General features: G+C 38.6%; 1 protein-coding gene across 42 annotated transcripts in view; it reads left to right on the plus strand.

Moving 5' to 3' along the window:
• The window catches only part of CaMKII (Calcium/calmodulin-dependent protein kinase II), a 93,992-nt gene that overhangs the window by 5,094 nt on the left and 61,750 nt on the right, over positions 1-27,148 (plus strand). For all 42 annotated transcript variants that reach the window (XM_034318254.2, XM_034318255.2, XM_034318260.2 and 39 more), the window contains exons 2-3: positions 19,731-19,825; positions 26,203-26,262. In XM_034318254.2, the coding sequence (XP_034174145.2) occupies positions 19,731-19,825; positions 26,203-26,262 (155 nt within the window). The remainder of the gene's footprint in view (positions 1-19,730; positions 19,826-26,202; positions 26,263-27,148) is intronic.

A 27,148-nucleotide genomic window follows, 5' to 3' on the forward strand; every position in this document is an offset into this window, starting at 1 on the left:
TATCGGCGAAGTGATCCCAGGATATCTATATTCGTATTGATTCGATTCGATTCGATTCGATTCGATTCGATTCGATCGTCGAGTGTCGGCTCGGTATTGGTGTTTACGGGCAAACCGATTCGTATGTTAGTTTTGGCAACGGGCTACGCTGACATTAAGACCGAGGGTAAATATTGGCTCTATCGAAAAGCTCGAGGGAAATGCCAATTCCCGGTACGAGGTTGCGCGTTCCACGAAATCCTTCGCTTTGCAGTTTTTCGATTTCCGGTTCTGCTTCGTGCTTTCGAATTCCTCGCGAACGTAACAAAGGGGCCGCCGTCTGATGATTTCTCGCAACCACTTTCCTACTAGTTTTAACCACCATTTCACGGAATTGTAAAACACTCTTTAATGGTACAAACCTTTATAAATTTAACTGTTCAAATTGCTACCTCCAAAATTATTTTCCTTTTATATTTTTTTAACTACTGGATTTGAATTTGTATAAATTTTTATTATCTAAATTCTACCTTATTTCTTTATTATCATATATGTATTAAAATTTTCATTGTCACAATTGACCTATTGATCTTCAATTAAAAATGACACGGGTCATTTGATAACAGACTTATCCTTTCGGAATCCTTCTGAAAAGCAATTAATCTCGCGTGAACTCGCGATGCGGATCGTTTCAATCGGTCAGGTTCTCCTTAAGATTACACCCAGTCTCGCTCGGCTCGATGATGATGCGCGAGCGCCGCTGAAAATTACGAGGCGTTTCACGGTTTTTACGATTCTTCAAGACGACATTTTTACCAGCGGTTACGGGAGCCAGAGGCTTTTTCCGCTTTACGAGGCAATTTCGTCGCGAGCACGCGCGATAGAGCTGCAGAGACAGTCGTATGGTAACACCAGGGTGGGAACAAAGAAAAAAAAAGGAAAATTCATAAATCGCTGACGAGAGAGATCGTCTGGTGGAAGGATTACTGGGTAAAATCGGATTGCAACGGCTTGTAGAAGGATGCTTTGAAAACCAGAGAATTACAGCCAGGGTATAATATTTTTTTTTTCACACGGTGAAGGTGTCTTGTAAAATTTCGTTCCACCTCCATATTCGTGATATCGTGGTGCAATTAACGACGGGCCACCTTCGATGCCGTTTGTTTCACGCTTTGGAATTTCCAGTTGCGTAACGAGTCGAAAGTTTTCGCGAAGCCTCGTTCGTTGACACTCGTTTCGTTATGTAAAAAACTTGCTGACATTATGTTTCTTGTTTTCAATTGATACGTTAATAATTCATGAAAAATATTCTTAAAATATTATCCAACTCATTCGCCAGTTTGATTAATTCCGTAAAATAAAAATCAAAGAAATTGATAAAATCAAGTGTATTAGTATTAAAATTTAAAAAAATTCCGAAAATGGAGTTAATCGTTTGAACCCATCCTTTAAAAACACGAAACAATGCGGCGAAAGGAAATCTTATCAGTCTATCCGCGATAAGAGTTAGTTACGAAATCGATCGATTCCTGTTGCCTTTCGAGTGGTCGAATATTAGGATGTTCCGGGAGGGTACGGACAGAAAATTGATCCCGTCGAATTCGTTCGCAATATCCGTGAACAGGTTTCGATTCGTTCGTTCGTCCATTTAATGAGATTTTGCGGGTAGGTCGTTGACCCTAGACCATCTCGTTCGCATTATTAATTAACCCGGTTGTTAATACCTCATAATTATTATGCATCGTACTACATACTCATCCAAGCAATTTTAGTTGATCGGATTGATGTCGTGCATTACAGCTGGTCTCCATTCATTCGAGTGAATTTTAAAAATTACATTGGTAGACCGTGTTGTAAATACAATATTTCCCTTTCATTAACTGGTAATTAAAATAGTCAACAAATAATATTGGAGAATTTGCTTTCTTTGGGAATAATACCTTAGGGACATTTATTTCTTCACGATGGTCACATTCATGTCGATGTGTAATCACTGTACAAAATACAAGAAGTACTCGAAATTAATAATAAATTTCAGAATACTGTAGGTGAAGGATATATTTTTTAGGGGAGGGTGAATTTCACGTCGAAAACATTCCTGATCCCCGAAATCCCTGAGACACAGGTGTCACAGTTTCGACGGTTTATTAGTTAGAAAAATTTCAGTTAGCGCTAGGTTAAATGGATACCCTTAGCATCTAGGCGTTCGGTGGATTTCGTCTGGATTCGGATTCGCTCGGTGGTGTACGAGGTTAACTCACGTGTCCTGCGGCGACGTCAGGGTCCTCCCTGGAGACATTCCCGAGGAGGAGGCGGTCTACGATCGATAACCCGGTCGCTCTTCGTGTCCGTGGATACGCTTACTTATACATGCGACCCGTACCGTGGAATTGTCGCGTGCTTTTACGCTGGATACGTATTATTAAACGTGGTTGCGTAAGATAAGAAAGCATCGATTGCGAGCACTACACGTAGCTACGTGTTCTCTGCAGAGAAAACCTTCCCATGTGTTCTGCATTTTTTTCTCTCTCTCTCTCTCTCTCTCTCTCTCCTTTTTTTTTTTTTTTTCTTTTTTAACTATGATAATTTAGTCGCTCGTTATCGTTCCCGCACTCTTTTTTCTTTCCGTTGCGATAATCTTGCGTGAATTTTCTTGCCTCAACCAAGGGAATGAAGTTTTGCAACGCGCTGGATAAGAGTTTACTTTATTGTTTACCGTAGTATTTTTTTTTTTTTTTTTTCCGATGCAGGGTTTTTGAACAGTCGATTCGCTTCGTAAGCTGAAAACACGAGACAGTTTTAGTCGAGCGTGCCAGTCGGCGTCAAAATTCAAATTCATCCTCGTGATGTGTTACGCAAGGACTGAATATCAAACAGCAGAATTTAGCCGATGAATTCGTTGCTCCTTGATTCGTGAGCTTCGCGGAAATCATATTTGCATAATCGTTGCGAGAAAAATGGCACGAAATGAAATTGATAACGATAGGGTTCGCGACTCGCGTGGAATCCTATTCGAACATTCATTCATATGAAATTCATATTTTCATATCGTTAAAGTGTTAAAAATTTACAATTTTATTAAATATTATAAATAAAGAAATAAAGTATTAAATTTGAGTTGAGTGAAATTATCTCATGTCAGCGATTTCAAATATCGGAGAGATGAGGGATTAATTTTTCAGATTAATAATGACGGAATCAGCGTCGATTCGATCAGTTTCATTTTCTCCGAGTTTCCTGTCACAATAGTGCCCCGTGAATCCACGAACGTTCCTCGTCCCATACTATTTTTAGGGGATTGAACGCGGTGGTGTCTGTCTTCCGAGTTGAACTCGAAATATGTATACAGCCAGAGGCTGATGATATTCGATCTGGACACGAGCGCGGATTCGCTCTTTCGTTGTATTCTTAAGAGGGCATTTTCGCGACACGGATGGACAAATTCAGACACGTGGTTACGGGACAGTTGGAAAACGGATCCATCTATTTACTAGAGATCTCTGCCTCTTTATCTTTCGCCCTTCTCGTAGCAGCAGCTAATAATAGTAAGCTGTACAGGACGAAAATAGACGTTCAGAACTATGCAACACGCGGTTCAGGAATTTCATCGTCTGCTGACCTCGCAACGGCCGTTTCCCTCGTCCTAATGAGACATCGCATCGGTAGGAACTTTACTTCTAGGAAGCTATTATGCTGTCTATAAATATAGATCTTCTATAATAGACGAATTCAGATCTCTTTCGCCGATGAAAGATTGTTACGCGTGGGGAATTATATCCAGGTCTATTTCCGATGGCGTTTCTTCAAATTCGCGACGATAATCGACGAGGACGATGTAAGGCACGATATTTAGAACGTCTTTTCTCCGGGTAAATCCCCCGAGGCCTTAAAAGTTCACCGTTTCACGCCGTTTTTCGCTTGGCGAGAATCCCGCGCCTCCGCCACCTTCTTCGAATTTTCTAATCCCGGTGAACAGGGGTCTCAGCTGCGATCGAGCCGAGGACTTGAAGTTTAATCGATAACACGGCAATTTCTCTCGGGTAGAAATTAAAATTGCACGCGCATTACACGCGCACGTACATATATCTACGTAAGTATATCCTCGGGGGGATGTGAATTATTGAAAGGTACAAGTCGAAATGTGAAATGTGAAATGTGAAAACGCGCTTGAAACGGATATTGATCGACGATCGATTTTACTAAACTGCTAACAAAAATTTACTTTTATCTAAGACTTTTATATCTTTAGTTTCTAAGGGAAAACTGTTATCAATGTGATAAATTACAAGGCTCAGTCTAATTGAAGACTAGCCGGACAGTTAGTGTCATCTGTTATCTGATTGCATGGGGTGTTCAAAGACTGCAGGGAACAGTTAAGAGTCAGTTTTGGAATTTCGTTGCAATTCTAATATGGGTCATTTTGGATATTAATACTAGAACTACTGGCGATCAATGTACATTTACTCTTAAATTGAAAATAAAATAAAGCATGAAACATAAAAAACGTATGTTTTAACAAAAATACTTTTATAAATTTTTTTGAATTTAAAATAAGAAACTTGAAACAAGTCATATTACACTAGAACTACCGACGTTTAATGCATACTTGTTTCTCATCGGTTGAAAATCATGTAGAAAAGTAAATAGATAAAGGATGAAACATAATTTCTATGAAACATAGGAGTTAATATACATTTCAACAAAATTATCTCGATAAAATTTATAAATTAAAATGAGAAACTGAAAACCAGTCATTTTGACTGGTTTGATGAACAATTATTAGTCCACCTTATCCTATTGTGAAATTGATAACTATACGATTGGTAACTATACATCTTTATCATTAATTATCGTCAGTGAGGAGGAAGGGTTAATTGATGAGCGTAAGATCGGAAGAAACGAAGCATAGCTCAAACCCGTATGTCTTTTCCCGTCTCTGTAGCTTCTGCCTCGCGGATATTATTTTTGGGCGTTCAGATCGAAGGCAGACTTATTTTAAGCGGTGGTGTGCCGCGGACGCGCGTTTATATCGAAGCTGCCGCTTCTTTTAATCTTTCTATCGGGTTGTTCGCGACGCTGGAACAGCCCTGTTTCCAAGCCGCGCGCGTCTATATTAGGGTCGTCAGGGCTATTCGAATCGTAACGTGTACGAATGTTCCAAGCCATTGTATTGTTAATGTAATTAACTCCATTGATGAGAATATTACTAATTAATTTGTCCTCGTGTGTGTGTGTGTACCTATATGTATACAATATATAAATGGTTTTATGTAGGATAAACTTTGGTCAGTCTGTGATAGTTTCTGAAAGTGAGTCGAGGATGTAATAGCTCTGGCATCATACAAACAAATAATGCAACAGATTTAGGTCAGCCCTGGTGAAATAAATTGCAATGTTTACGAAGCGTCAGCAAGACAAGAAAAAGAGAAATATGTATATGAAAATGAAAAAATGTATTGCGTTAGAAAGGATAATACTCCCTAGGTACTGAATCAAGTACCTTAGAGATTGTATGTTCTAATGGAAATCGTATTAGATCCTATATTTTTCAATTCGCAAACGAATTTTTCAGTGCCGCTTAGAATGGTAAATCACTGAACAATGGTGGAAGGTGGAACAAGCCGTGTCTTGAACAAGCTTGTAACTGGCTCTCAGTCTCGGTTTAATTTCGGGCTTAAATTCTCGCTGGGTATCTGCTGTAAGTACGATAGGTCCACGGCAAACAGTTAACGTGGACAACTCAGGATAGTAGGTAATGGATAACGCAGTTGTTTGACATCGATGCTTCAGGTAACAACGAACTCGCCACATTTTACCTCCCATAATTCGGTCCTTGCTCAATTTCCGCTTACTTATAAATGTTATTTAAGATTTGAGCGGTGCGCCTTGATGGACTTCTTAGCTGATTCTGTCTCCTCTCAAAGGAATTACATTCCCATGGGAAGTAATCATACCCCGATCGATCGACCTACATATTTCCACAGCGAAGACTTAATAAGGAAAGGTTCGCTCTTCAAATTTCAATCCAACAAAATCTCCTGCATTCTTTAAGTATCTGAAAATTCAATTAGAAATATCGATTTCATTTTTCTAATTCCCTTTTGATATCAATGATACCTGATTTGTGCGAGCCCGAGCCGAAAGGAGTTTAACTAATTCGAGCGTCGACAGATCGAGCAGAACGAGGACTCGAGGGTAAGGGAAGATCGCACGAAAATAATCTGACGGTTAGAGTTTTATAGTTCCGTGTTCTGTCGGTCCGGTTAGGCGTATAGGGACAGTTTCTAATTCAACGATGACCGCGGTGCTCACGCGAACAGCACCGTGTATGTTTAGACCGACTATAAATAATTGACGGCGCCAGAATTTCGCTACAACCTACAGAGAGAAATGTCACAGTCATAACCGCGTGGCCGCGATATTACCCTCGTATATCTAACAAGTACCGTCTAAGATTATTAGAGAAGCATATGATAATTGGGGTAAAAAGGTGATTAGTTCGTTTAAGGATTTGAATTAATTCTTATCCTCTATTATAATTGAACCCTTTCGTTATGATAAACTCTCTGGTAGAGTGTAATACTAATACTCTTTCTAACCCTTTAATATATGGAATATTAGTTAGTTTAATTAAGGTTCGTTAAAAATGACTACACTAACGCTTCGTTAATGTTTATATGTAATACAAAAGAGCCGGTATTTATGTGTAAGTAACTTTCTGTTGGGAAGATCTCGTTAGCCCGGAATAATTAAAGGAAGTGGTTGTTCGGGTGAAACGGAACTAGGATTAAGCAGGTTTTATCGCACGCGTAAAAACGTCTTCGAGAATAGCGATTTTCGTGTTATATCGCGGATTAAAGCTCAGCGAAAGTAGAAAATGCATTACTCGTTTCTAGAACAAGTGAATTTTCAAACTTCCTTGATTTATGCGAATCTTCATGATCAAACTTCTTACTTAGAAGCACCGAGAAAGTTACCACGTACGATTAATAAGTCACTGCATATTTTTATTTTATAGAGGACATTAATTTATCTTATTCAAAAAATGAATAAAAAATCTATGACGATACAATTTTCAATAATAATCTCCATGATCAAACTTCTTAGAAGCACACAGAGAAAGTTACTACGTACGATTAATAAGTCGATATATATTTTTATTTAATGAAGGATATTAATTTACTTTATCCAAAGAAATTAATAAAATATCTATGATGATACAATATTCGCTAATAACACAGATAATGGCCGCTGTGCTGAATATAATCTCGCTTTCGAATTGAGTGACAAGAAGAAGAGCGTACCCGGTCTAAAAATAATCTCAACACCCCCATATACATATGTATAATACATATAGGAGAAGTGAGAAGGTCTGTTACTCGACGTACGCGACTCATTATGTATCGAGTCATAATTCTCGTGTTTCGTTCACGTATCCTGTGTTCTTTTCTCCAGCTCTGAAATGGGAGTCAGAAATACCGCGTTGCTGAAATAATGGTTGACCGTTGGTTGGCTAATCGTTAATCGATACATACAACGCTGTCTGGATCGTGTCTTCCCGGCAATAACGACGAGAATTGTACCACCAGGATTCTTCTTTCTACGATTCAAAGTTGTTTCCTCGTATTGTGTTACGATTTGAAGAGAAGCAGTTGAGCTTCGTAGAATTTACTGTTCCTCCCCTTGTTCCTTTGTGAAACCGAAATTTCTTTCTTCCGCGATTGTGTTTCAGCTTCGTTTACACTTTATTCACGTGTTTTCGAGCTCTAGTTACTATTTCACCACCTGATTTTAACAGAATTTAACAAATATATGATATATTACTTATCAACCTTAAAAGGGTGAAAACAACCCTTGTTGAAGTTGAGTTATAAAGAAAATTTACATAACATTTGATGTTTGTGTTTTTGAATGGACAGTTTATAAATGTAAACAGATTTCCAAAGAGATAATTTGTTAAAAATTAATTGAGCGCTCCCCTTTATCAGAATTGTTTGTGTTAATTGATGTTCTTTATGAGAATCACGCCTTTCGGTGTTAAATACTGTTGACGAGTGAATCGTGGGTACGAGCGACATTGTTGTGCACGCACATCGTTCTTTTTCAATTGGAAACAATTGAACAATTTCCGGTCAAAGAATCGAACACCGGCCAATTAAATTTCACAAACTCAGCGCTCGGAATATCCAATCGTAGACATCGTGTTAACATGATGCTTACAGTGCATCGATCAGTGAACGATTTGTAGCCTTTTAAGGGTTGAAGGTTAAACTGTATTCAAATTAGTCATTTTTAGATCATCAATTGTCTCATTTTATTTATTTATTTATTTATTTTTTTGGTAAATATTTAGAATAAGGGAGCCACTTCCGATTTCGATGACCTTCAAATATGTTGTCAAGGTCGTTATTCTGAACAACTTTTTCCTATACATATAATAGTCGGACTCTTTTGGTTTGCGAGATATTTGAGAAAACAGTTATCTTAAGGCTAGATAAATTTTCGACAGCATTTTGTGTTCAATAGAGTGCCTTGTGTGTATATATACATATATCTTGTCATTGACTCAATGTCCAAAGTTATCAATGAACTTGACATTTCTTGTATTTCATGAACAGTGTACGACTAATCATTATAACGTACAGTTATATAAATATCAATTTTTTAAAATGAAATTCTACGAGTTTCTAGCTTTAACCACAAATCGCGACGAATTATTGAATTATTTGTATTCTAAAAATGTTATTCGTCAAACAATAAAATGTCCACAGTGTGGAAGTATTTTAGAATTAAAGTGTTTAGAGTCATTATGTTTTCATTGTACTAATCATTATTATAAACAAATCACGAATCGTAAAAGAAAACGATTAACATGCAATTTTAAAATCAGTGCATTACATAGGACCTGGTTCTCAAAAGCAAATTTAAATATTGGTGTAGCTTGTCGATTAATTTGCTATATTTTAATGATGAATACTCCTAGGCAAAGATTTCTCGAAGTAGAACTTAATATTTCATCTTCTACAGCAGTTGACTGGACTAATTTCTGTCGAGAGGTAATTAATTAAATACCTATTATTATTAACACTGGTTTATGAACTTACTTTATTAATAATTTCTCAGCTTATGTATGAATGGTTGATAAAAGACGAAAATCAAATTGGTGGGGATGGAATAGTCGTGGAGATTGACGAGGCAAAATTTGGTCGCCGAAAATACAATCGAGGACGAGTCATACAAGGACAGTGGATTTTCGGTGCTATTGAACGACACTCAAAGAAGTTTTTTGTTGTTCCAATAGCGTCTCGCAAATCGGAGGTACTGTTACCTCTAATTTTGAAGAACATTGCTCCGGGTACAATAATTTATAGCGACTGTTGGAAGGCGTATGCAGAAATAAATAAAGATGTGTATAAACATTACACTGTAAACCACTCGGCAAATTTTGTTGATCCAGAAACAGGGGTACATACACAAAACATTGAAAGACTGTGGAGAGAAATTCGAGGAAATATTCCTTTGTACGGTCGCAAAGAATGTCATTTTAATTATTACTTAGCAGAATTCATATTTAAAAAAAAGTTCGATTTTTCTGAAAGATTGGATGCGTTTTTCAAAATAATGGGAATTATGTATCCCTTGAATGAAAGTCTAAACGAATAAATGACTAATATGTGCTCTATTTAGTATTTGACTGTATTAAGCTTATACCTACATGTACTATCCGTTCATTAATCCCCACATGTGTTTTCGAAGTACCTAAAAAAGTCCATCCCAAAGGGGTTTGGGGTTATTGTCGTTGTGGGGGCGGGGGGGTTTGGGGGGCAGAGCCCCCCAAAACAATAGATAAGATCCTAGTTGCGACTTATTCACTCTTGGAAATATTGATAGTAAAGCACGTTATTTTTTCAAATATCTCGCAAACCAAAAGAGTCCGACTATTATATGTATAGGAAAAAGTTGTTCAGAATAACGACCTTGACAACATATTTGAAGGTCATCGAAATCGGAGGTGGCTCCCTTATTCTAAATATTTACCTTTTTTTTTTAACCAAAATCCCCAAAATACACATTGCTAATATATTGTACTTACCTAATAATAATATCTGAAAAAATAATATAAAATTGAAAAAATGAAATTGAAAACATATTTAACCTTTAAAGGTCATTATGAGTGAAACTTATCCCTCCAGGAATTTTGTTTTAATCCTCAGGGGTTGTCTATTAGTGTTCAGTGTTAGCCTTTAAGAGTTCAAATTAAATTTAAACTCATTAGGTCAGCGAAGACCGAATTTCGTCATCCGAGAATTAATAAAAATAACATTGTTTTATATTGTTTTTTATTGGAAACTTTAGATACGATGTTAACGTATCAGTCGGGTCATTGTGTCCCCAATTAATAACCATAGCAGTTGATACCAGTTAATGCGAGCAAACAAACGATCCAAGGAGAAAGAGGTGAATGCGAACGGGTCGGTGTTGCTGACGTTTCATTAAATGTCGGCTTTGATGCTCCGGGGAAATGTGCACGAAAAACGAAGGGGTGAGAAAGGGGTATGGGTGGTTATAGGGTAACGTGAAAATTTTATTCGTACCTCTGATGAACGTCGTTTCTCGTGCTCCATCGAGAATAGCGTTGTTTGTTCTCGCCTTTCTTTGGTTCACTTGATTCTTGTTTACCCGGAAATGAGAATTTTACTGTAGGAAGCGTCGACTGAAATTCTCCTCGTTCCTTAATCCTTTTCCTCAGACAAAATTGAATGTAACGAGAGATCACTATCGTTACACGAGATGCTACTCTCGGAGACACTTGCATTCTATTGCAATCATTTATTTTTATGACTTTTTATTGATCTCTGGAGCATAGTAATATTATATTAGTGCAATACACTTTCCAGTTTGAATTTTCTATTATTATTTTTCAAATTAGGCTTAGAACTTTTCACTTGGAATTTTCATGAATTTCTTTTGTGTTTTAAATATTTTATTATATTAAATTTATGTTCAGGATCAACATTGGTAACCCTCAGAGTGTTCAGTATTATAATTTTTAATCTTGATCAAATTTAGCGATTAATTTTTTACACCAATTGCATCGTTCAATCCATTTCCGTATTCATGTGGCTTGCATCAGACGTTTCAAAAGGCAGGTCGAGTTTTCTCCCAGAAAAGTGACCCACCGAGGGGAAAAAATGCATTCTGGCTAGCAGCAGAATCTGAACAGTCTCTTTGTCGTAGTGATTAAGGGGTCCGCAGACAAAAGGCTGAATTTCATAGGGGTTGCTAGGGCCAACATTTCATTCAACGGCTGTCAGATTGAAAAGGCATTGTCACGAGATATATTCTTGGAAATTTCATCATTCTTTTCCTTCTGGAATTGAAGAGATATGTTTTAGACGAATGTTACTCTCGCGAATTGATCTCATTATTGTTGTTGGTCTAGTTAACAAGCAGGAATCTAATCTCAGTGATAAGATAACCGATCTGAGTCATTGCTAGTTTAAACAGATTTTGCATGGTTTTCATTTAGAATTTCCAGCTAATTAGTTGATAAACTAACAATAAGTACCTAATTAACTTGTTAGATTAAAAATATATAAAATTTTATTTTATTTAATAATATTTTTATGTTAAATCGATTTCGAGACAAACTCGGAAGAGAAATTCGAAGAGTTAATGGAAAATTTGTTAAACAAAGATTTATTTATCGTTACAAGTTTTGATAAGTATGATCGGCGAATATATCGGTTCGTAATAACGTTAACGATCGTTCGATAATAAGGATGCCAGCTTCGAGAGGAACGTATGAATGAAAATAAAGTTTCACGCTTTTCGCACAATTTCCGCTTGAACTTGCGAGACGAATGATTATCTTATAGCGATTTCGAGCCTGTTGAAAGTTGCGAGTCCTGGTATACTTTAATTATGAAACTCTGTCGACAGTCGAGTTTGCTTGGAACAGCCGTTTCAATTGTACTTCATCGTGACGAAAGGGTAACTTTATCGTTCCCTGGAAAATTATGCAAAGCGATTGTTGATTCCGACAGGGCGTTGTAATCGAGCATTTTAACAATCACCGTTGAACGTACACATATTTTTCAATGGAAAATAAATAAATTAGCAAAACAGCTTTATAATTTCTATAACTTAAAATATTTTCACTTATTATTTGTACTTGCAATTATATATAAACTAAATAACGTAAAGATGTGAATATAATCAATTAAAGGACGTCTAAAGGAGATCTTGATAATAAAACAAACTTTCTTTTATTACAAAAGCACGAAAGTTAGAAGAGCAGAAAACTTGAAAACTTTCTTAAACATCAATCTCGATCAGGATCGACTGATCAGCGTTTCGAAGGCGCGCAACTTCCATTCAATGCCAATATTGGCTATCCCTTGTACAGTATAATTACGTTATTAGTAAATAATTGAGTTAAACCGATCGAACTAGAACGCTGCTCGATCATCGAGCTGCTCTACAATTCGAGACACACTGGTTTTTCGCTTCCGATTTTCTGCCGAATCGAAGAAACGAGAAATAAACTTAGAAATCTTTCCTCGCAGCTATAAATAAATAAATAAATAAATAAATAAATAAATAAATAAAAAAATATTGTAAATAAAATTTCGTATTTGGCACACTTGCTCGATTCTCAAAATCAATACCGCATCGCCAGTTTTCATTTCGTTCCCGCTGTGTACATACTCTTACGTATCTTACGTGTCTCCGATAAATACGTGACTTCGTTTCACCTCTTTAGGAAGTTGACATTTTTTCACGTTCACCGGATGTCGATATCTGTCCACTTTCCTCGTGGATCTGACTAGCCGTAAAACCGAGAGAATTTCTTGCCGAGAGATCGATGATCGGTGGAAGGAAGGGAGGGTCCAAGTCCTATCGAGGGACTTGAAAGTAGGTTGACACGAAATACGCTTTGTTCCTGATGCTTATCGCGTAATGTACGCGCGCAGTGTCGATCTGTAGGGCTCCCTTTCCACGAGACATCGCGAAATACATACTGCGACATACATCGATTCGTTAGATCGGCTGACGATGCTTGTGCATCGACTATCTAAGACGAGTATTGTAAGAAGAGTCATTTTAATAAGAGAGTAGATTTATAGACTGAATCTCGCGATTTATGATCGAACGCTGGATACTTTGTCGAATGGTTATCGATTCGGAGGACAATCGACAGTTGATGGCATAGTCTCTTGGAGCACGATCGCTTTGTCATTCTGATATTGTATCCCCTTGGATCGTAAAGTTACTGCTGATCCTCCAGGGTGAACGGGTTTCCGGTGTGTAAACACAGAGAATAAGAATTTGAAAGATATACATTTTTTTTAAAAATATTTTGCATAAATAATTAATTACAGAGCTTAATTAAATTTTTTAATTAGAAAAAAAGTATCCCCGATATACCAAAAAATATAATACAAAGAATCTTTCACGAGATAAATTTTTTAAATAGATCCGGAACAAAAAAAAAAGGAACTTCTCATTTGCACGATTTAAAAGTAGAAGGAATTTTTCAATGCAATTCATCGATTATTGTTCCATCCTCATTGTTCCGTTCTCATTGAAAATTTCAATGATCGATTCGAACGGACACGATTTCTCGCTTAAGGGCGCATAAATTACGCGCTCGAAAATCCAGTTCGCCTACTTCTATCGTTTCGTGCTTAAATAGCCCCGGCTAAGGCATAATTTAGACGGTGTATATGTAGAGTAATACCGTGCCGCTTTGGGCACCATTACCCAGTTACCTCCTATTATTGGGAAATCCAAGTTATATCTACCAAGCGGCCTCTGAAGCCGGCCGAATCGATCAAGAGGAGAAGCGAAGCGGGTTGCTCGCACCCTCTTCTCAATCTTTGATTATTTTATCATTTGAAAGTGGTATAGAGCGAGGGAATTTTAACACGGTCCCGATGGATCAAAGGATTTTTCATTTCGTTTCTGATCAAGCCTGATCCATCGGGAAGGAAAAATCAACTGGCAGGGAATTACTTGTACACATACATAGGAGATTAACTCTCTACAAATGGACGGTCACGAGGTTATAATTCGTTTGTGCACTGGAAATAAACTGGCCGGTTTGAAAAGGCATCCAGACGAATGGTATATCGACACGTGTCGCGTTCGCGTTATTCCAGTTTCCAGTAGATTGGCTAACCGGAAGCTCGGGATTGGTATTGTTCCGTGGACTTTGACTGTAGGGAAGCCATGCGTCTCTGACAGTTGTAGGTTACTTGACTGCGTACACAGTTATTAAACCGTATCCTACTTATCCAATTATCAATCTCTTTTATCAAATACCGCACAGAGACAGGATCAATCTTTGGAATATTAGGGAACATTTAAATAATTGTAATTTATTTAATTTTTGTCGTATTACTTTATCACATCAAATTGAACCATCAGCTGATAACATTTTACATTTTTACTCGTCTGAATTCCAACCCCTAATTTAGTAAAAAATAAACAAAGGTATAGGTGCAGTTCTTGTTAGCATTCTTTGGAGATTACAAGCCTGACCAGTATGTAGCAGGATCATCAGGGCTGTGTCACGATCGTCTCACACCCCTTGCTGCCGAGAGGCAACACGGAGAGAGTTTGCCGTGGAACGACGTATCGACCGGTTAAAGCCACCCCCGGCCGACTAAAGCGGCCAACCCTCGCCCCAATACCCTCCTCTCACCAAGGCCTACTCACCCACCTTCCCTTCGTATTCACCATCATCATCATCATCATCCCCTGTATGTCCCCCATACATGTATATAAGCTTTATAGATGACGAAAAACGGCGCGCAACACAACCGGACGTGAACGAATCTTCCGCGTTTAAACGGAAACTGTACGTCATGGTAGGGAAAAGTAGGGTTGGATGCACGTAGATTATAAGCTTCCCCTCTTCTTTTTGTTTTTAATGGCAACGGTACCTTTAACTATATTTCTTTAGGTACTTTTACACTCGATCGATATGTCTCTGACCCAAAGCTTTACATGGTCAGTATCAGAAATTACCATAAATCTTGAGGTGATTAGAATTTTGGGTCGCGGCTTTCTTGATTGCAGTTAGAATAGTTAATAGTTAAACCAAGGTTTACGTAACCTAGGAGAATTTATGGATTCGTAGAGTATAGTAATTTCGGGTCGCGGACGGTTTACGGGACGAACTTGTAAATCCTCTAATTGGAAACTTTCAAATTCCGTTCTCGGTGGAAAAATGAAAAGCGGATTCGAGCGTTAAGTCGATTCAGGAAGTGAGATCGTTTCAGGATTTATTTTAGGATATGGTTCGACGACATTGGTAACGTATCGGTGGGTAGGGTGTTTCTGTTAGACGTCAAAGCCGTACCAACGATTCATTTCTTTCCTTTCTACCCCCTGTTTCTTTCTTTCCTTGTTTTTTTTATTTCCCGCCATGGCAGCTATTCTTTTTGCATCGTGGTCGCGGATGAATGCGAAACGTCGACAGAACTATTGCAGCCAGTCTCGGCTCGCCGCTCCATTGTTCCACCGGCTGCTCGGCAGACAGTTGACACGGAATAGCGCGACACAACGATACACACGCGTGCGTCAACGACAGAAAGGCGAAAAAAAGCTTTCAAGCGACGACGAAACGAAAAAACAACAAAACAAACAAGAAAGAGAGAGAGAGGAAAGGAGCTAGCTTTGTTCGGACGCCAGGCTGAAAATGTCTTGAGGTCAGTGTAAAAGGGATACGCGACAATCTAACGATCGCGAATGTCGCGTTAAATGGAAACGGTTCATTAAAATAACTTACGGGGTTTGCACCTTTGTTATTGATTCGCAAAGTCGCTTGGATAAGACGTATCAGGTGGTCACATGAAAAGTGAGGGTAACCGAATTTCTAGCTTTTCTAACGGAGGCGATCGTGATATCGTAACGGCTTGTTGGGGAACACGGTAACGAGGAGTCCCTAGGGAAATCATCCTACGAGCGAACCGAGATCGATGCTTAACTATAGTTCCGCTTTTTACCTTTGCAAAGGGCTAATTCTTTTTGTTATCGAGAAAACTGATGCATTTAATGATTTTTTAGGCCGTCGTTCGAGTCTTTTAGTGAAATCATTTAGGAACCATTTAGAATTTCTCGGAATCATTTAGGAACATTAGAATTCATTTTCATGGCAAGTTATCTGTGATAAGCAAAATTGAAAATTGATCTGGTACTCATTATCGTCGTCATCCTAGAAATCCTAGATGCTGTCCGCGTCCTAGAAGCTCCATAGGATCTCTTACGATAGGAATATAGAGACACTAGCAATCAGTGTCCCGTTTCCTTTCGAATTTCTCGAAACAGTAGAATCCGAGTATCGGGGGTGTAGAGTCACTTAGGCTCTCCCATTTCATTTCCGACGTATCGTGTTAACCTAATGGCGTGTACGCATGCATGCGATCGTTGGTCGGTGAAAAGTAGGGCGACCAGTTAGCTCGATACAAAATGCAGGAATACGTTTTACGGTTTGTCACGTGACGACGTTGATCCGACGCCAGAATCCCACGGGTTAGGATTCTGTAGGATGTGCGCGCGCAACTTATTTATAAGACGTCTAGTTATATAGTAGATTTCCGGTTGACGATCGGCACGCCGATCTCTCCTCCTGTTATTAAAAGTTTCGTCCGAGTCAGCAGGGATCAGCGGGACGGTCAATCGTAAACGAACCGACGAGAAAACCCTAGAAAGTTGGCGGATAAGAATAGCATAAGGATCCCCAGAAGGTAACTAGACGAACGAACAGGCAAGCTAGACAACATCAAGGATGCTTCTTTCTGTGCTTTCATGAGCTTGGCTAATGTCGAAAGTTTCTCGCGTTATTAAAACTTTCCTACCTTGGAATAGGACAACCGGAGACCAGAAGTTTTTAGCTAGTTCCAGGATGTTCATAGGGACATGGTTATTGGGAAAGATACGAGGAGGTACTTTGATATCTTTGCAAGGTCAAGTTTTTAAAAGGTACCTTGAAGTAGAGATTTCTAATTCTAGGTTCTCGTAGTAACTGGATTGGTTACTTTTTCAGATGTAACCCGAAGGAGGTTAATATCTACTTTAACATAAGAGTAACTCAGGTGCGATGTAGACTTCTCTTAGGTAATTAAAGATTTTATAATTATAACAAGAATCCTTGGGACGGGCTATCTCCTTTACAAAAGCAACTCGCAAACTTCCCGTGTATTCAGTTACTTTCACGGACCCAAGGACTCTAACCACATAAAACAGAAACATCCATACGTGGACGCGATCTTCATTCGCAGTTCCATGAGTTGGCTCGAAGAGAATCGATGAACGATAAAACGGGTTGCATTGGGACGCGTTTATAGCCATTTTCCGTGCTTATTAGGTATGGAGGATCCGTACCGTACGGGAACACGGTTGTATATAGGAAAGTCGAGCGAGTATTTAAAGGTATCGACGTGTCGTGGTAGTGGTGCAGCTGCAAAGGCGCAATGTGGTGGTTGGGTGGCAGGAAACTTCACTTTGAAGGATCATCGTCGCTCTTGCACGCCCTAGTTGCACGTCGTCGAGCAACTGGCTCGATTCAAGGCCAACACTGTCGTCGCTCGACCATCGTTTCTGCGTCAGTGCTCTCCTCTGACGATATTTTTCCCTTCTATCTCTTTACGCCTTTCTCCTTTGCCTCTTAACTAGACACGGGAGCCAAGTATACTGGGAGTAGCTTTGAACAATTCATGAGTATTTCAGCAAAGAGGTGATACTTGGAAGTAGACATGAATCTAAACCATTTATAAGGGCTTTGGAGAACTTGAAAGGTGTTTTTGAGTATAATCGAACCCTTCACGAGTGTATTAACTGATGAAACTGGTCTTTGTTTAGGTTTAGGTGTAATCTGAATGATCATCTTGGATTATTCATTCGAGTTTTTTATATTATGTTGTGTCTCAGTAGTGTTATATTTATTTGATAGAGAAGGTAATTAAATGTTCAGATCAATTTATGAATGTTTCTGATAATAATCGGTTTCTGTGGAGACTAAGTAAGCGACCGCCTCGCCCTTTTTCATCGCAGACCGACTGGCGTGGTAGGCAGCGCAGCAGCCAAGCGTCGCGCGTCGCGTCGCGGCGCTGCTGCTGCTGCTGCTGCTGCTGCTCCTGCTCCTGCTCCTGGTGATTGCAACGACGCCGACGCCGTAGCAGGATGAAACATTAACGTTGCGTTTGCGCTGATGCGCTCTGCCTTGAACTACTTTAAAGGAAGGAAGGATACGCGACTAGCCTCTGCAAAACGATCATGCTGCGACCGGCTTGACCTTTTGTCTTATAGTCACTCGCTTGCTCCCGTGTTTTTACTCCTTTTTTATTCAGCCAATTTATAGTTGAAGAGTATAGAGTTGCTTTTGGAGAGGTCTGGTGGGTGATCACTGATCCGTTTCGAGAATGAAACAGTCATTGAAGTTTGGAACGTTTTAGAAATGGGAATTGATGCTGGCAAAAAGCTCGTAATCCTTCTCTTTCAATTATGGCTTTTCATACGGTTAAATAAAATATTAGTTACCCTTTGGATTTTGATGAAAAAATTGCATGGCGTATCCGTTTATGGATACCATTGGTGCCATTGATCGGTAGCTTCCACTTCACGCGGAAGATGGTCCGACCACAACGGACTATACTACTTGACAGAGCCAAAGCCACATAGAGCGTCAGGTGGCTTGAAATTTCATTTTCAAAAGGTCAAAGGAAAACTTGAATGAATTACTGATGTTCCTTTTAAAATTATGCACAATACTGTTATATTTCATTTTGCTTCCCCTATTCTTTATGAAAATATTGAATTTTAACTACAACAAAAAAATAAAATAAAATAAAATAAAATTGTGATCGTATTTCAATGATCAATTTTACGTGAAAGAATGAATAAAGACAATAATTTGTTAAACGATCCATAAATGTAATCGTTAGCCTGATCATCGTGAAGAATCGACGGCACGGGAGCAAATAACATTCGAAGAATAATCACGAGACTGAAGGTCCAATTTCTGCTTTCTTTTCGTTCTCTAATTACAATAGAAGAGATCTAGGTCATCGTTCACCGACGCTAGCTTCTTTTCTTTTCGTCATCCGATTATTCGAAGACCATGGGCACTGTCCAAAGACAAAACAGTTGCCTCTTTTAAGTGAAGGCCTCGAATTGCTTCATCCTGTTCTTTCTTCATTCTCTATTCGAATTTAGCCACAATTTTTTTTTAATATCCAATTTTCCTTTTATTTTACACAATTAATACATTACAGATTTTACGTTTGATATCCAAATTTTCATTATTTTCTTCTTCTTTAGGTCAACTATTTAATAATTTTTAATTTTTGTTGAAACAACAAATCTGTTTTAATATAAAGCTTTTAATTTTTAATATTGATGGTATTAATTAGAATGTTTTAATGCTAATCAATGCTTTAGGAACTTATCAAGAGTTCCCTTTTAATTTATCCAACCTTCGATTCACTCAGATCCCGAGTTTCCTCTGAACAATCAATCTCTTCGGCAATCTCTCATCTTTAGATATTCGAATTTCCGATATTCCCTAATTTTCATTGCGCCCTGTCTGTTATCAGGATTAGGTAATCGAGAAAGTTTCACCATGATCGTTAACAGACTAGCTCTCGGTTTGATGAGTTTCGGTTAAACAGTTTTATCGTGTTTCTAACGAGATTTCCGTCGCTGAATTCGAATTAACCAGTCGTCTTTCTTTTCTTTTTCAGAGGTGCCTTCTCGGTAGTGCGACGATGCGTTCAGAAGAGCACCGGTCACGAGTTTGCGGCAAAAATTATAAACACGAAAAAGCTCACGGCCAGAGGTAAGTCAAATTATAGATAGAAATAAGTTAAACATGAAAATTACGAATACACCGAACCGGCTATCAAAGTATTAGTAAACGAGGCTCTTAAAATACTTAGCGTTATTAACTGAAACGAGTGTGCAGCAGGGCTTTGATGAGGCTACGTTACTATGAAAATGGGTTTCGTTAGTTTCATGCAAAAATCCTTGATGCGAAACTAGCAGTCGCGTTCGATGGTTGTTCATTAATGCACTATGTAAACGAGGCTACTTGAGACAGCTTTCTAGTCAAACAATATTTCATTTCAATTAATTTTTTTTTTTTTAAAGAAATAATAGCTTTCCATTGAATTGCTAAAGAAGAAGATTGATCGCGTATGACAGATTGTAATAAGTGAAAATGATAATTACAATTCCTTCTTTGGGATGTTTTTATTTTAATTGCAAGGCATTGTTCGGTTACTTTTCGCGATTAGATACGGAATCGTGGAAAGAACTGTGTACTATATTACCAAAGACTTAGCGTCTAAAAACAACGAGCAACGCCGTTGTCAAACTGCCAACATTCCATCGTGATCAACAGTGTGCCAATGCCGTATTAGAAATGGTCCAGAATGTGTTGTGAATTTTTTAAATAAAATTTGTTTCAAAAAAAAAAAATTGTTTATTAACATAGTCGATTCATTCGGAATCAGGAAATCTTATCAAAATATCGATCGGCAACAATGAGCATAAAACATTGCAAAACATATAATTGTCGTCATATTCATAGATAACATCTTTTTTTTTTTTTAATTATTTGTAATTAATAATATTTAAGAAGACTGTTTCGGTATACATGATTTTGTTTTTGAAGTATAGAATGTTGAATTTGAAAATTGTCTGGCTAAAGATAGATTTATCGTTGACGTTGTCTACTGGCGAGACAACTCGGAGAATTCCAAGGAATGCGTTGTGAAAAAAGAAAAGAAAATAAAAAATGTCCGGGTGGAGGAAAATAGAAACGTGGAAGTACGGAAAGGAAGATATAATTTGTCGACACACATATTTTATATTCTTTATTTCTCAGTTACATATGACTAATTTAGTATAATTCTACTAATTTGTTGAATTATGAAAGATTGAAATGTAACCAGTCACTTTTTAATAATTATGAAGTGGATGTTCTATCTAGCTAGAGTATTGCGTAAAATTATTGAAAATTCCTATTGATAATTCAGAAATTGGTTCTGACGTGCTGCTGAAAGGTAAAGGATCAATTTCGACATGCGAAACATCTCTGTTTCACCAATAGTCAACATCAACAAGTTGACTTTCGATGAAAACTTCGAAATTCTTTCCCTTGGAGACTCTCGATCGATATTTAGAATCCGGACGTCAAGAGGAATTTTCGAGGGTTGCGTTCAGAATCCGGGGTCAAGAATTCGTTTGCGGATGTGAAAAATCCCAGAAAGAGCAAAAAGTCGCTACGCTCCTCGAACCGACCGAGCTTCGTTTGATCTTGTAATCAAATTTTTTTCGACCACCTAAACTCCTAAGAAAAATAGAACTTCTCATTTGGAACAAAAGTACTTACAAACACCGTGTCGGGGAATGTACGTCGCTTCTGAATTTTTATTTCCGTAAAGTCTTTCCCAGAAGAACATTTTCAATTTCTTGTGTAATTTTAACAATCAAAGCTTTCCAATATTTCTCCCTTTTTCACGATCAAAACTGAGTGAAACTCAATTATACAATTCGATTTTAACAACCTTCTTAGTCACAGAATTCCCATTTCTCGTACGCTTTTAATAATATCCGAGAGAAAGTGTGAAAAAAACAGAATCTCGTGAGTGTTTTGGTTGGCACAGTCTATAGGAAATATTATTCCCGTGCCGAAAACGTGAATCACCGTTTCAATTATAAGATATCCCTCTTCTATGAGTCTCTCCGTAACACCGGATACGACCAACCCAGCCCTTAAATTATCCAATTTACAAAAAAAGAAAAAGTTGTAACACTGACGCATTAGAAAGGATCGAAGAAGGTATTAGAAAAAGAAAGGTTGCATACAGTTGCTTCACGGGAATTAATTGTCGAGGGGTGGTGGGCGTGCACCGTGAAACCGCTTCTATCTTTGGCAGCCAGTTCCAGTTTCTCTGCAGAGGCAAAAGGTAACGAGGAGGAAAAAAAAGGTTGCCGTAGGCAGGGAAGATGAGCCCTCTGCTATATCCCTCTTCACTGGCCTCTCCAGTGTCTCTCCCTCGCGGCCAAGAGAGGGATGCCACGCTTGCACCCTCTTCCATCCGCTTCGACCTTGCTCCAGTAACCTCTTGACCTACCGCCACGGCCGCCGCGCCGCGCCGTTCAACCGCACGTTTCTGAATCGAATAAAGCTCCATTTATACATCGACGGACGGGCCGAGCATGGGCCAACTTTCCAAATACTCCACTGTTCTGTCAAATAAGTGAAATAACATAGTTGGGATACCGGGACAAAATGATCAAATATGTGGCAGAAAGCTAATTCGTATCAGATAAATTTAAATTAGTAAAAAAATATGAATAGAGCGCGATGTTCATTATTATTATTATTTTTTAATTATGACAACTGTAGAGGAGATTTGTTTATATTTCGAGTTTAAGCAGAGCTCAAAGAAAGTCTAAGAAAAATTTCCTTCTTTTTAATATTATTAAAAATATAATATTTGCAATGTTAATGATCGAAATTGTAAAAGGGTGAAACTGTTACTCTCGAAGTGACCATTTCACGTTCGCGACTCTGGCAAGTTTATCGAAAATTTCAGTTGATCAGTTCTGGTGTGCGGTGCTTCCAATTCGACGAATAATTAATCGAACGTTTTCTGCATAGTAGTTTCGTCGGTGGTGGCGCTATTTGAAATTCTAATTCCCCACACGGCAATTGAAAGGGGACCGTACGGATGCTGGGAACGTTCACACGTTCCTACTTTTCTCGCTGTTCGCTTCTTTTTTCTCTGTTGCGATGTTTATCGAGCAGAGAGGGCTCGTTGTCCCAAGTAATTCCCTTTTGCGTTTCTTGCGCCATCGGGAGCCTTTTTACACAGGCGAATGACCGATGATTACCATGAAATTTTCCACCCTTGCGTTTTTTGATTCTGTAAAGAGGGCAAGAGATATTAATTAATTCATCAGAAAACTCAGTGCGAACCTTTTCACGGAGCCTGTTGCTATCCAAAGAGAATTTTCATCGTCAAATTCACGCTTTTCACTTGAAAGAAACCGAGAATGAACGCAGCATCCCTTTTCATGGAAAATGCAATATGCATGTTCACGCGATACGTTCTTATCACGCTCGACCGAACAAGGGCTGCACGCTAATCACTGGTCCACGTTCCAACGTCACTGGGAAAGCATCGTCGAAGGGTGAAAGAGTTTTTGCCGACTTTCATGACATTCGTGCTCCATCGAACGCAAAGCAAGCAGCGTGGATCGGCCTTGTAACGCGAGCGATTTATCCCAGTCGGCTCAAGCCGACCGCCAGCGTGTCTGTCAACGTTTCAACGCACTTCTCGCAAACAACCAAGATTCTGTTCGACTTATTTTTATCCTCTCTGTATCGGCTTTGCCTTCCCCCTGGACGTGATACAAAATAACGAGGGACGGGAATTTCAGTCATTCGATTCACCCTTTTTATCCATCTTCGGAACTATGGATTCTGTTTTAAGGTCTGAAAGTTAAGGTCTGGAGTCACAGAATTTCAGGATCTATTGACAGGTAATTCGAGTATACTACTCTCTTCTTTTTGTTCCTTTTTTTGAAACATGAGAAGTCTGATATGATTTTATCAAATAAAAGTGTCGCGAAATAGCATTTATGATACATTAAATTAAAGCTTAAAGTATTATGAAAATTGTTACATAAACCCACCGTTAGTGTTATTAACACAAAATGGCTGGTTCGAGATACAAACAAACAGTAGCCGATTTCGAAGCATAGGAAGTTTGATATGATTCGATGACATAAAAGTATCGCAAAATAGTACTTGCGATACATCAAATTAAAGCTTAAAGTTTAATAAAAATGACTACATAAACGCACCGTCAGTATTTTTAACACAAAATGACTGGTAACATATTAAGTAGCCTAATGGTGCTTTTAAAAAAATCCTCCTTTTTCAAAGGTTTTCTGAGTTACAATAGCTTTTTATTCATGACAAGGATAATAAAGAAGAAGAATTTTTCACGTAACATTAAGCAGGACGCATTACTTCGCGTACTTTTTAGCTCCTACAAAACTTTACACTTCGGCGTACTCAGAAATCTTCTCTTGTATCGTGTATACACGTGGTTTCGTTGCCTTCGGTACGGTGCACCCCCTAACGAATTTAGTGCAAACAAGGGTGGCTCGTTAACCGTTCATCCTGTTTCGCCTAATCTTAACTGCAGACGGCGCTGTACTTACTGCAGAACCGACGCTGGAAAACCGACAAGATTCGCTGGAAAAGCGAGGAGACGCACCGCGCCGTTACGCATCCTTGTGCAGCTGCGTTCCCCGAGGGACAGGAGAAAAGGGGTACAAGGAAGAACAGAAATGGAATTTGAATACGTTTGCCGAGCAAATTTGACTAAGAACTTTGTACAATTTCGAATTGTGTGCAGAGGCTCTGGAGAATTTGGAATTCTGTTGAAGGAACTATGTGGCATTGGAGATTATGCAGATAGCAATTTCTAAAATTCGAAGAAATTTGGTGGAATAGCATACCCTTGGGACCTAGAACTTTTATTTGATGTATTTCGAAATCAACTTTTACTAGAAAATTAATGAACAAAAGTTTTGTATGTCTGTTTGATTGACGACAAATGGGAATTGAGCGTGTGGCAAGTTGAAAAGGTGAAGGTGTAAGTACCTACATTTTGACCTGGTTCTAACAGTGGCCACCTTGTACTTGGGAACAGAGGTGTTTAGCGTTAAGACAAACGACTCGAAGCTATCGATTGTTTAGATGTAAGATATGTAGGAGTCGATATTCGATAGCATATCGATTTTCAAATATAGGAGCTATTGTGTCGTGAATTAACTATAGTCTTTATTATACCCTTCACATAATAGAAAACTGATATTTCTATCAGAATCGTAATTAATTTTTTACCTCTCAAGTGTTGATAATTATTTCGTATCGAGCGAATTATATTTAGCTCACAAAGGAAGGAATAAAAAAATTAATTTAATGAGATTTCGCGATTCACCTGCCACTGGATGATTTCTAAATCCGCGTCGCGTTGTTTTTCGAGGAACGGTGCAATTTGGATCGTTCGCGAGGAGGGAAACGACGTCGTCGAAATAACCCAGTTTTTTTTTTCTTTTTTTTTTTTTTTTCTTTTTTTCGTCAAGTGGTCTGTTCTCCAATTTGCTTCTCCTCGTGTATCTCCAGTGTTCTTAGCGCACCCTTCTCGCGTCGTAGGTGCTCGTTAATTCTGCTTGCTTAACGTGAACGAACACCGTCGAGCGCCGCTATCGTTGGAGATTTAATTATAGGCGGTAAAACGCACGCTCCGTGTTTTGATAAGACTTTTTCGAGAGATCCTTGGTACCTATAGGGAAACATAGGGCAACGACCCTTGGTACCTATAGAGAAGGATAGCAGACGAAGTTCTAAGTCCATATTTTGCTAATTAGGCGAAACAAAAATGAATAATAATGACTTTTTAAGTCCAAACCATAAAACCCGTTCGTCGCCGATCTTTCGGACCGATTCTTGGTATCTACATATAGGGGAACATGATTCTAGGAATACTCCGAAGATTTAGAAAAAATTTTCCAAGTCCAAATTTTATTTATCATATAGTACTGACAATTAAACATCTAAGTTCCTCTCGAAACAGAGGGACTAGAGTTGTTTAAGTGCCGTGCGTCGCCGACCTTCCGGACAGATTCTTGGTACATACAGGAGAGCTTGTAAAGATCCTCACGCTAATTTGTCAATTATAATCCAAACATTTTTTCTTGAAAGAATACAAGATCAGTACAAAGAATATTTATTCGATAAGATGCTTGATTCTCAACGGAGTATCGTCGAATCGCACGGGGATAGAAAGAAACAGGAAATCGTGCTCGAAATGACTCGGTCATCGATAAATCCAATTTTATCGTAGCCCTTGGTGAATTACCCACGAGGAAACTCGTCAAGGGAGCTCGTTGAGAGATTCGATTTCGCGGTAATGACTATACCCAGCATCGGTTGTCGTTACCGTGAAACTTTCGCGATAAAGCTGGCTTGAATCCGATTCGGAATGCTTTTACTGCACGTGGTATTCCTTTGATTCATTGTTTTACGATCGGCCCACCGATGGCTCTACAAACGCCATGTTAGTTTCTATTATATCCCTGTCCGTTTATCCGAATCGTTTTAGCACATGTATTTGTTTTCTGTTTCAGACTTTCAGAAGCTCGAACGTGAGGCGCGGATATGCAGGAAATTACAGCATCAAAATATCGGTAAGCATTCTCTTTTTCCACAAATGACTAATATAAAAGAAAAAGTCCACCGTTTATGTAGTAGTGATCAAAGTAGGCGTTTTTCGACAAGCTTACTGATGATTCATGACACGTTGACTAACCTAAATATTCGATACTCGATGGAAGATCGAGGCAGCTCGAAATAAAGCTATCAGTAATGACATCGTTTCTAATATCAATGAACAAATTTTCCATGCTTATTATCGGGCATAAAATTAAGCGTAAATTTACATGAGCCTATTAAAGGGCCGTTCGTTTAACCGTGACCGTAAAGGGAAGTCTTATACAGCTCGTGGAAATATATTCATCGGAGCGGTATAAAGGGCACGTGGAAGTTCTTCATCGACCGGCAATGTCATCATGTCGCGCAGCTAACGATGAAAATAATAAATGGAGACTAAGAAGTGGGTAATATTGGAATCCAATAAAGCGAGAAAGTGAATAAACACGGTGTTGTCTCGATTGGTAACCGGGGAATTCTCTTCGCATTTTTATTTCTTACCTTTGATTCCAGTTACGGAAACCTTTTATTTCTTTTCTATCATTTCTCTTCTACTTGCTGGAAGATCCCGATGTTTATCGATGACGAATTCAATTCTTCGCTACTGTTTCCTATACAATTTCAAATATCTTGGGTTTACAATTCGCCTGGAGAACGGTCGGGCAATCGGTGATCAAACGGGCTCTGTGTTATTGTTATCACGATTCTGCAAATATCTGTCGACACGTTACACGCGTCGTGACGTGTTCACTGGCTAATAAAAGATAAGACGCGATGGATTAAACGGGATTATTTGAACGGCGAGACATTTAAGACACACCTCGAAAATGGTCAGCGTAACGAAATCATTTTCGTTTAAACTAT

The sequence above is a fragment of the Osmia lignaria genome, chromosome 6, assembly GCF_051020975.1.
Source record: "Osmia lignaria lignaria isolate PbOS001 chromosome 6, iyOsmLign1, whole genome shotgun sequence".
NCBI classification, from domain to species: domain Eukaryota; kingdom Metazoa; phylum Arthropoda; class Insecta; order Hymenoptera; family Megachilidae; genus Osmia; species Osmia lignaria.